Source organism: Pristis pectinata, chromosome 10 (assembly GCF_009764475.1).
Source record: "Pristis pectinata isolate sPriPec2 chromosome 10, sPriPec2.1.pri, whole genome shotgun sequence".
Lineage (NCBI taxonomy): Eukaryota > Metazoa > Chordata > Chondrichthyes > Rhinopristiformes > Pristidae > Pristis > Pristis pectinata.
In genome coordinates, this window is record NC_067414.1 from 39189481 (window position 1) to 39201630 (window position 12150).

The following is a 12150-nucleotide window of genomic DNA, read 5'->3' on the forward strand; positions in this document are numbered from 1 at the left end:
GGTTTTAAAACAGTTTAAAAGTATTTTATTGGATGTCTCAGAATTTATCCTTATGAGAATATTAATTTATATCCTTTCGTATCAGCACATGAAATAATGAATTGAGTAGACTCTGAAGCCCCTCAAGCATGCACTGTCGTTCAGTAAGGTCATAGCTGATCTTCTATGTTGTCTGTTTTCATTATCCAGTCCCTGAATTAGGTTATAATATTATATTAATTCCATTATTGATTACCTCATCTTTTCATGCCATTTTTGATACTCATTTTTAAATAGCAAAATTCCATTGTGAATAATAAATAAATCACTAGGAACATCTGAATTATACAGAGAGATTGATTTGTTAAACATTGGTTAATTCAGGTTTCCAAACAAGCGTAATTAACTCCTGCTGAAGTTTTCATTACTACATCCTCATAGGCACCCTCAATCGCCCACCAACTAAGTAGATTAACTGTATAATTTTCTGACCTTGCCTCAGGCTCAACCTTTAACTGTACTGTTGGGGTCATTCCATTTGGGACTGAAAGAGCCCTTAAGATTGAATTGATGCCCTCCTTTCTAGTATTTCAGTGCACTTGCACATAGACATATTATTGACTTTCCAATCAGCTCAGATTTTCTTAATGAGATAACACTGTTGTAATCGCTTAGTTTATGATAAGTGCTGTACTTCATTACTCCCTAACAGTCATTCTGTGCCTTGAATCAAGCTAAACAAGGAGCTGGGATTTTAAGAAGTTAGTATCAGTGGTGAATAGTTAAACTTACTATTGGTATTGGTTTATTATTGTCACTTGTACCAAGGTACAGTGAAAAACTTGTCTTGCATACTGATCGTACAGATCAATTCATTACACAGTGCAGTTGCATTGGGTTAGTACAGAGTGCATTGACGTAGTACAGGTAAAAATAATAACAGTACAGAATAAAGTGTCACAGCTACAGAGAAAGTGTGGTGCAATAAGGTGCAAGGTCACAACAAGATAGATCGTGAGGTCATAGTCCACCTTTACGTATAAGGGAACCATTCAATAGTCTTATCACAGTGGGGTAGAAGCCATCCTTAAGTCTGGTGGTACGTGCTTTCAGGCTCCTGTATCTTCTACCCGATGGAAGAGGAAGAAAGAGAGAATGACCTGGTGGGTGGGGTCTTTGATTAGGCTGGCTGCTTCACCAAGACAGTGAGTGGTAAAGTCAGTGTCCAAGGACGGGAGGTTGGTGTCCGTGATGCGCTGGGCTGTATCCACAACTTTCTGCAGTTTCTTGTGGTCCTGGGCAGAGCAGTTGGCATACCAAGCTGTGATACATCCAGATAGGATGTTTTCTATTGTGCATCGATAAAAGTTGGTGAGAGTCAAAGGGGACAAACTGAATTTCTTTAGCCTCCTGAGGATTCATCATTTTGACCATGCTTGAAGCTTTAGTCCCACTAGCTTGGCTTTCACAATTAACTACCAAGCACCAGTTGGACTATGTTGGAAGAAACCCCAGATTTGGTTGTTCCTAGAATTATTCAGCAACTGCAGTTCGACCTACTTTCAATAGAATTAGCAACAGACCAAATAATCCCATGCCCACAATTACAGTTGCTTTAAGAGAAACAACATGCACGAATTCTGTGAATATCTCTTTATTATACTGGTGTAAAAGAGCACTTATTTAATGATCTGTGCATTACAAACATGGAACTATTTACTGATAACTAAATTGACTCCAGTACATGAATATGACACTGCTCAAAGATTCTTTCAGCTATAAATAAACAGATGCCTGCTGCACTGCTGTCAAAGCTCCACAGAAGTACATTAACATTTGTCAGCAAAAGTGTCCACATGTATGCCATCCTTACAAAATGTCAGTCGTTCACCCTACCACATTTGAAATTATAGATCCTTTAAACCAGAGTCTGAACATCCTGATCATTTTCTTTCTCTGTGGTATTGTTAGGTGGGTAAGATGGAGCATTTATGGTTTATCGTTTTATAATTTATAATTTCAGTCTGTTCAGACTATATTCATCTAAATAAGGAATTGAATCCCAGTGGTCAAAATAATATATAGTTTTGCTTGTGTTCCCTTGCATTTATTATTCCCAGGATGTTTATCATCTGTTTTTAATCATTTACCCGAGGAAAACCATGCTCACTTTTTGACGCACTGAGGTTTTGATGACCTATATTTTTGCCCTATAGGTTACAAGCAGAAAATATATGAAGTTAGGGATAGATCTTTTGTGAACTGCATTCTGAGCAACGTCAATCTAATTACTGAAATCTGCGGCTATATTACTCACCCTGAGTTTATACTTATGGCAACCTGGATTGAATGCTCTGATTGAAGAAAATGAGAGAGATGAAAAATAACACACTGGTAGTAATCAATTACAGATAAATACAGTAATGTAATAAAAAAAGTTTGGTACCATTCTTTGGTTATACAGGCTAAAATATTTATGATTTAAATGGAACAATTCAACACCACTTTATTCACTAAGGGTAACAGATTTCTCTCATTATGGTGATCATTCCTCTTTAAAATATATATTTGGTTAGCATCATTTTATTTAGGAATTTCTGATTGTGGAACATCAAAGCTCAGCCCACTTCAGTCTTCCCTGTAGCAGTTAAACAGATCAGTTGAAATGGCATGATTATAAGAAAGAAGGTTGAAGTGCAAGATTGAGCATCCTTCAGATCTTTGAATGATATCTCTGGGATGCTTGTCAACACCATTTCCTTGTTCTCCTGGTCAACTGCATCATGACATTGCAGATTTGAGCATCCATTATGAATATATTTAAATTATGGGGAATCTGTTGCAGATCTGGAAAGGATTTGAGGTGTTTTTGAACCAGATTCTTTAGATTTCACAGCAGCTGCTTTATTTTACTGAGAAAAGCTACATTGACTGAACTGAGTCATTTTAATTACGTTTGAGCATTCGCTCGTCTGGAGATTTCCAATGCTCTCAATGGTTTTCTTGAAAATTTGTCCTGTTGACATGTCAGCTAATGTTGATTTGAAATTCTTTGCATTCTGTCCCTAGCTACAGCTGCTTCCACTGAGCAGAATCCTGTTATTATCATCGCTGTGGTCGCTGTGGCAGGGACCATCATTCTGGTCTTCATGGTGTTTGGCTTCATTATTGGACGAAGGTATGGAACTAAGGAACATGCCGAGCCGGGTCACACACTTGAGGGGTACGTGATCGTGGTATACACAATTACAGGGCACCTGGTTGTGGGAGAGGGGAGGACTGCAAAGTGAAGAATTGCTGTATAAAGAGAGACAGTGCAAAGAATATGGGATCCTTAAATCTTCAGCAATTTTGCTGCAGTAGTGGAAAATAAAGTCCACTAAATAAACTAACAGGTGGTCAGATGAAATAGTGATGTTCACAGTCTTTGGTGAGATACAAATGCAAAAGATAAACCATTGACTAATCCAATACACCTTCAATTCATTCAACATTTTTTGTTGTATATGACATATGTCCTCTGCAAATCACTTTTGTGACATGATTTTCACATCTTTCAACTCAAGTCTGAAGTAACAGTAAGCTGATCTTTTAAAATGATTTCTCCTGTCATACTGCACAGGTACCACAGGTGTATCTCAAGACTCCATCCTTGCTTCCCTTTTCTTAGTAATTCATGTCACTAATGTGCAATCCCTTGGTAACATCTCCTGCAAGCACAGAGTCAAGTTCCACACAAAGTCTAAGAGCACCCAGCTACACTTATAATGCCTCAGCTTTGGGAGATACCTTGTATGTGAGGTGCTATGTAAATGAAAACCTTTCTTTTTATTTAACTCTGCATCAAACATCAACTCCTTTAACTAGTAATAAAACTTAAAGGAGTTGAAGCTTCCTTCATCTCACATTAGGTACAAAAGAAGCCATCCCCTGGCCGTCACCGACATCTCCATGCCACTGACCTCTGCTCCATCATCTTTAAAATCCTTTGTCTTGGCAGCTGTTTCCATTTCTTTAAAATGCCATCTATAAAACCCACCATGCTTCTTGCCCTCGCCCCTAAACTACTGTTTCCCTTTTTCTCCTGCTTGATGTCCATCTTTCTTCCATCGTGTGAAGCATTCTGAGATGTTTTCCTTACGTGAGGAGAGCAATAGAAATGTAAGTTATTGTTGTTGTTGTTGTTGTACTTTTCCTTCCCTTTTTTTTCTGTCAACGGTAATTGTCCGGCACAGTATCCGAAGCTGCCTTGGAGAAACTGATACAAGGGCAGAAAACTGGGTGAATGGCATGGGGAGAAAATTGGGATGTCTGGTGTCAGTAATATTCCCCTTGAAGAAATATCACCATTCTTTCTGATTTGTAGACATTTACCCCACAGGCATACAGAGTAAATATGGTAATTTGGTATAAAGAGAATGATATAATAATAAAAAAACTATAATACATTATAGTGATATAATATACATTAACTATAATACTATAATACATTATATAACTATAAAACTATAATACATTATAGTCATATAACTGATATAATACATTTTACATTAAAGTTGTCACTTCCATTAAGGTGAACAAGGGTCGTGATTGGAAAAAATAATACATTAGTAACTTATTAAAAATGATTGAGCCAACCTTCTTCCAAGTTCCATATACACCTGCTGACAGATAAGCCCAAAACTATTCCCAACCTGAGGCTATAAGTAACCATGTGCTCAGGAGAGCATTTGTTGAGGGTCACTTGCTGTTGGATGCCTCAGAGAGTCCAGCAGACAGACATGAACATCCACAGATTTCCCAGCTCTTAAGCTGGGAAATTCCTCCACTGAGCCCATGCCAGACTAACCTTGTGCAAGCCGATTGAAGTGAATGGGAGAATCTGTTATTTGATTTAGTTGTTGGTTTAAATTAATTGAATTGTTTTTAAGTGTATATGAGTGTGGTTCTGTTTTGTAGTCTTGTTTAAGATATTTAATATTTTTTAAAATGTTTTTAGTTTTTTTTAAACTGATCCAAAAAGGTTTTTAATGTTTGTGAATAGTGGAAGCTTTGACAGCTGTTGAGCCTTGGGGTTGGGGGGTCTCACTAGCTGTCAAAGCCATTATGTCAGTGCAGCAGGCCACTTGTGCTGGGAGAGGCCCTAGGCAGCCCTGGTCCATACTAATGGGAGCTGGCCTCTCAGTTAAGGACCGTGCACTGGACCATACTGAAGAAGCAGAGTGATCCAAGGTGTAGGCAACTAATGACCTTGGAAAGGGGAAAGATTTGAAATTTTGTCCAATATTAGGTTTCGAGTCCACAAGATGAGATACTTACTCTGCTTGGGTGCAAGCAGCAAATTTCTATATTAGGAAGTTTTGATTATATTTCTCTGTGATTTTGTAACATGCTTCAGATGTCCCATTCTTTTCCTTTATTCACTCCATTCAGTTATTTCATCAAATGGCATGTATGTCTCAAAATTCATCACCAGTCAGTAGTGCTAACCACACTATTTGGTAGTGACAGAGTGTTCTATTTTGCTTAAAAGATTCAGAACTTGAGCTGTAGTATAGTGTTATCCCTACCAAGTAGCAGGGGTGTATTTCCAGGCTGTAGTGAAGCAAAGCAAATTTAATTTGTAAAATCAGATTTTCTGTGTGTTAACTTAGCATAGGTCAGGCATTACTGCCCCACATTATACACTGACATCTAAATCAGTGTGCATTACAACTGCAAAACACTGCACCACTCAAAGATGTGCAATGCAAGCAGAATGTCTCCCTTGCTTGGTTGACTGTATAAGCACAAAGTATCACATAAAACACTAATACACAGCTTAAAAATAAAATAACGTGTTGCATAATATTTTTACTAAAAGGAAATAGCTGCACAGTAATGCACAACATATTGCACTCAGCAGTGAAGTACAAATACAGATACAAAAAGAATGAAATTCAGCTTTGGCCGAAGTAGAGGATAGTAAATTGTTCCCTCGTTTAATGTTTCCTTATTTTCTTTCTGATTGACCTCAATGTGCAGTTAAATTAAGCACAACATGGAATGGGCAGCTCATCTCCTACCATCTTTTATGCATCCTCCTCTAGGCTGAATTTTACCCTCAAAATAAACATAGAATACACAAGTATAGAATCTTCAAGATAAGCATGAACATGAACAAAAAAATGGAGTACTATACAGTCATGCATGAATAAAGACTGTCCAAGATACAGTGTCTAGGATTGACAATGAACAACTACTGTCTAGATGCTGCATGCCCGAATTTTATGCTGAACAGTGAATCCAATCAGTTAGTCCTGTAGCAAGCGCAGACATCTGTATTAACCAGTCAAACTAAAGCATATCAAAGCTGTACTAACTTTGATGAGTTGTCTCATTTTCTTATTCAGACACTGTGGCTACAGCAAAGCTGAACAGGAAGGGGATGAGGAGCTCTATTTCCACTGTAAGTGTCCTAATTATGCCTCTAACACGCAGAAACACTTGGGCCTTTTTCCAATTGGTCTTCATTCTCTGCAATGCTTTCTTACTCTTACTCTGTACTATTTTGTCTTTCCTCTCACCCTCCAGCCCCACCCTTTCGACTTTACACCCTGCAACTACTTAAAATGGCAATAATGTACTAATGTAATGTGGAAAAATGTTTCTGACGAGATAAGTGTTCTAGCTTTATTTTTATTGATTAAACTACATTATTTCATTAATCCTGGCCTTAAAAATTTATACATTGAAATTGACAGTTTAAGAGGTGTATAAAATGAAGGCTTGTTACTCTAAAGAAGGCAGGAATATATGTTTTTATCTAGTGGATCAGTTTCAGATAGTTTGTACTGAGTAGCTGATTAATTTCTATATTCAAACAGTACAAGCTGCCATCAACGTTTAGAGATGCATTGCAGTACATATCTGTGTAAATAGAAAATGCACCAATAGCCCATCAGAGAGAAATGATGTTAGATTTTCCAGTTTCAATACATCCTCTACAGTTGATGGAGCATCCTTGCCTGAAGCACTTTACATGGATCCTGAAGGTGATGTAGTGTATTCCAGTATATTTTGTTTTCATTTCAGCTTTCCAGCATATATAGCTTTCTCATTTGAATCAGGTTTGAAAATCATGTGCAAGTTTGGTGAAATAGAGTGTAGATGAAATTGAACTCAAATTCAGAGGTAACAGCACTGGACGAACAGTGTTCTTGTGTTGCAGACCAACTGTACTGGAATTGTGCTGGATGCCTTTTTTGGTTTGAACCACTTCTTGGTGAACAAGGTGGCTGCCTGACATAGCAATTATGCTCTTCAATGTTTAGTTCTTCCCCTATACTTACTTTATCCTTTTAACAATGCAGGAAGACGACATTTGGCCCATTGGTCCATGCCAGCTCTCAGGGAAGCAGTGCCATTAGTCCTATTCTCTTTATTTCCCTGCACCCTTGCAACTCACACATACCTATCAACTTCCCTTTGATTCTTTTTGCCATTAAGTACACAAAGCGATAATTTACTGTAGCCAACCTGGGATGTTAGAGGCTAAGCCCAAAGCAGGAGCTCAATGTGACAGGTTTGTTCTTTTCTTATGTTGAACTGGAGAATGTTCTCCTATCCAAATCTTGACATGATCATGAAATTAGGGTGGCAGTAATTATGTCAGCAGACAGCCATGTTTGTAGATGATGTTGCTGACAGACAATGGCAAATAAGTGACGAAAAGCAGTGAATGAAGGAGAAACCATTGCTAGGGAAATGGTGGCAATAGAATTAGAAACAATAGGGGCCAGATGTCCACATATTGGCTATGGAAGAGGATGGAGTGGGTTGACTGTGTTGAACCTCAAACAACAAGATAGGACAGATCGACTTGTGTTGTTATGCATAATTCTGGTATTGAGTGTCGGACCGGAGTCTCCCCCACCTTCCTTGTTTACAATGGGCTGGAAATGTGACAAAGTATAATGTAAGGTTTTAGGAAACGTGATTATTGTCAGTGTAAAGAAGTCCTGAACAGGGATTTTTTTTAGTAAATGACAACAAATAGAATTCCTTAATTATAACAATCTTAATTTAACAGCTGACACCAGAATCTTCTTTCTGACTCTCTAACCCTCCTTGCTATGAGCTAAACCCTGCATCATACTCATCACCATAAGCCAGTAGTTCATCCTCAGCTGGACACCATGCTAGAGAAAGTTCTTCTGATGCAAGGAACATTAAGGGGATGTTTAATAGAAGTGTTCAAAACTATGAAGAGATTTGAAAGAGAATAAAGAGACAAACTGATTGCACTGGATAGCCATTTGCTAGAGGTCACAGATTAAAGGTAATTGAGAAAACTCCAGAGGGAAGATGAGGAAGCTATTTTAATTAAATGTACACATTTGAGTTCTAAAAATAGAATCATTTGCAATTTTACACTTGTCTAAAGGTTATTGTATGTCTTTGCTTTAGTTAGGAATTCCCGTGAAAATTAATCAGCAGGATTTCAGTGTGCATATGTACATAAATGTTCTGTGTATATTAATATGGACCGTGGTTAAGTGAACTGCCAAAGGAGCATATTGTAGGAAAATATGAAATTGTCCATTTTTCTAGGAAAAATAAAAGTGTATATTGTTTAAATGGTGATAGATTGCAGAGCTCTGAGATGCAGAGGAATTTGGGTGTCCTAGTTCATGAAACGCAAAAGGCAGAGCAAGTAATTAGGAAAGCTAGCAGAATATTATTATTTATTGCTAAGGGAATCAAATGCAAAGGTAAGGAGATTATGTTTTAGTTACATGGGGCATTGGTGAGACCCCATGTGGAGACCATCAGCTTTAAATTCAGCCTGATGGTCCCCAGTGATTCTCTGCCAAATATTGTGTAAATGATGATACCTTGGCTAACCCATAATACCTATACCATAAGAAAAGCAAGGGTATAAGGCAGAGTATTGTGGATAAGGCAATCAGCTTTGGACAGTTAAAGATTGGGAAGTAATGGAGGTGTAGAAATAAATGTAAACAATTTCATTCCTGGTCAGCAACACTAAAAGCATTATATGACTGCATTGGCATTTGTACTCCATCTGCGAAATTCATTCCAGTGAAGTGCTTGTATGTAGCACATTTAGCACTGCCAACAGAAAATGGATTTCTATGCAAATCTCTCTAATACCCAGATTCTGCAATCACGAGTAGCTCATGACAAATGGACAGTTTATTCACCTGACTGCATTCAGCACAGATTGCCTTTCTTAGCAATAGATTTAGCCAACATACAATATTACTGGAAGAATGGTCAGCAAATTGACAGCAGGTAGATCCTATAAATAAATTCCACTTGAAGACCCAATTTGTCATGGACATTGCCACCTGGGTTTTGATAAGATTTCCCTATCTAATTCAGCAGCAACCTTGTGAATAGACAAAGCAATAATAAATGAGAACAGGGAGAATCAATTGACGTGTATTCAGTGTAATTTTGCAAACTTGGCTTGTAAGTAATGCATAGTGTAAAATAGATTTTTATTTGTGCTATAAACCTCATGCACTTGGGCCTCATTGAAGCGATAAAAGTTCTTGAGCTTATTCTATTGTGAAAGCATTTGACTAATGTTAGAGTACACCTCATCCCAGGGTTTTTATATTTTCCTGTTTTGTGTCACGTCCTAGAGGTACCCACCCCTGCTGCCAATTCCTGTAACTATCATATTTATTAGGCATTTTATCTGTAAAAGTCAACAAATTACAACAGTTCACAGCTATTTCACCCTGAACATAAACAGTTTCCAGATGAATTTCTAAATTCCTACCACTCCCTGTGTGTGCCCTTGTGTGGTAAAAGTATGGATGTTTCCCTATGTAGGCAATGGTAGGCATCCTTGTTAACTCCTTCATCCTTCTACATTTCGCACAAGGTCACAGAACTTTCATGCTACGTGGTTCCTTCTCCATTCTGGGCTTTGTTTTTATTTTAAATTTCCTTCCAAACCCCCTCAGTCATCCTGAACTATAAAGTATTGAATGAAAGCAACCTGAAAACGTTGTCAAATTCTTTTTCTCTTCCCTAACTTCCTGCTCTTGATTCACATTTGCTACCACAGCAAACTGGCCGTTATTTGTTTGTGAGGTTTTCTATTAATTATTTCACCTTGTGCAAGGGATCTGGGATGGGCATCACAGCCAAACCCAATCCTGCCCTGGTGTGACAGGTATGTGGATCCACCCATCACAAGAATCACAGGAGAATGTTATGACCAGGAAGTCCTGCAATTTTTCCCTAACCCAACCAAAGGACACTGAGCATAGTTGTAATACTACTTCTGCTTCAATAACTGAGATTAGGACAATGCAGGGATTGAATTTAGAACACTCCTGGTAGGGCATGCTTCACTACTGATGGAAAACAGACTGAACTCTCATTTTCCATCATGAACAAGCACTGATTTTGGTCACCATATGCAGGGCTAATGATTTTGAATTAAATACCTTTTATTTAAAGGCATTAGAAGACTGTTCTAGACTGGACTAAAATACTAACTCTAGATAACAGTTGTTTATTTATAGCATGTAGGGAAAATTGATTAAGGAATTATTGTGTCTTTAGTGTGAACTTTGAAGAAAAGTTGATACATTATTAGATCCAAATACTGGCAAGGAAACTGATACAGAAGAGGTTAAAATATTGTTTAAAATGTGTACGCTGGAGAGTTGAAATAAAAAGATGCTGGGTGTTGTGGGGCAGGTTTTTTCCACAGAGAGTGTTGGATGCCTGGAATGGGCTGCCAGGCGTGGTAGTGGAGGCAGATACAATACAGGCGTATAAGAGGCTCTTAGGTACGCACATGAATATGTAGTGAATGGAGGGATACGGACATTGTGTAGACAGAAGGGATTGGTTTAATAAGGTATTATCAGCTTAATTAGTTTGGCACAACATTGTGGGCCGAAGGGCCTGTTCTTGTGCTGTACTGTTCTATGTTTCTCATTGAGATTCTGCCACAGAATCATAAGGAAGATGCAAATTCCCTTATAAACAGAGAAATGAGAGTTCTGCAAAGAAACATTTTAATGACTGTTGCAAAGATGAAATTCAACTGGATGATTTGCAATGGCCATCCTAATCAAGTTTTGTTTTTTTTCCAGCTCCAATGAAGGATTTCTAAACGTTATCCAATTGTGGGTGGACTTGATGTTCATTTACACAATTTTCTGTGCCGATAGATAGGGTATTCAGAATAGACTGATCCAGTCTATCCCAGCTTTAGTAACAACAATGTAAAAGGCTAATGGTGCTTTTCCATGACCCAACTATGAGTTTACATTTTTTCTCTCAGTCGCTTGTCTTTGCCATGCGTTTGCAGCTAATGCCGCATTTCTGATTATTTCAAAATTAAAACTACCCCTAAAAAGTCAGCCTGGGTAGCAATAAACGGTTGGTTGGCATCTCTAAATGGCACAAGTCCTCAGGTTACTGACAATGTATCACAGCAGTTAATCTGGTTTTAGTACTTTGTTAATAGCATCATTTTTCAGCCATTCCTTGACACTGAATGGACTGAATTGGTGCAGATCCAGAGACAAGTGCAGTTTTGTTCCATCACATGGCAACAATACATTGCAATTCATCACAATCAATCTTCCCTCACTTTACTACAGTTAAATTACCAGGTTCAAGAACATACATCGATCCAGAAACTTACGAGGACCCTAACCGGGCCGTCCATCAGTTTGCCAAGGAATTAGATGCTTCCTGCATTAAGATCGAAAGAGTGATTGGAGCGGGTGAGTCTATAACTGATGGGTCATTGAACTATCCACTTGAGTAATTATGAAAGTCATGAATCTTAGGTGATAGTACTGTGTCCCAGAGTATGAGAGCCTTGTGATATTTTCCCATCTGTTGTCATTTTGAACTGTGTTTCAGTGGATATCAAAAGACAAGACTGAAGCCTTTTCTAGTCTGTACATTATAAGAGTTCCAGTGTAGAATACCAGATTTTATTTTAGGGACATGCAAAGTGCCATGAACTCAACAGCCTTTGTCTTCTTATAAATCTTTAACTGCATCTACTTATCTTATGCTTTGATCTATTTCTGTTCTGAAAGCAGACCTAATTCATTATTTTTTGGACCTAGTTATACACTGCTATTAGACAGAAGCATGTTGCTGGTAACTTATCCAATATAG

At 38.0% G+C, this 12150-nt stretch overlaps 1 protein-coding gene across 9 annotated transcripts in view; it reads left to right on the top strand.

Annotated features, from left to right (window-relative positions):
- Positions 1 to 12150, top strand: part of epha7 (eph receptor A7) — a 231012-nt gene that overhangs the window by 192016 nt on the left and 26846 nt on the right. For 3 of the 9 annotated variants that reach the window (XM_052024278.1, XM_052024288.1, XM_052024279.1), the window contains 3 exons: positions 3049 to 3202; positions 6372 to 6427; positions 11619 to 11744. In XM_052024278.1, the coding sequence (XP_051880238.1) occupies positions 3049 to 3202; positions 6372 to 6427; positions 11619 to 11744 (336 nt within the window). Of the gene's footprint in view, positions 1 to 3048; positions 3203 to 4098; positions 4141 to 6371; positions 6428 to 11618; positions 11745 to 12150 lie in introns of all 9 variants that reach the window. The other 6 variants (XM_052024283.1, XM_052024284.1, XM_052024285.1 and 3 more) reach the window with 4 other exon arrangements.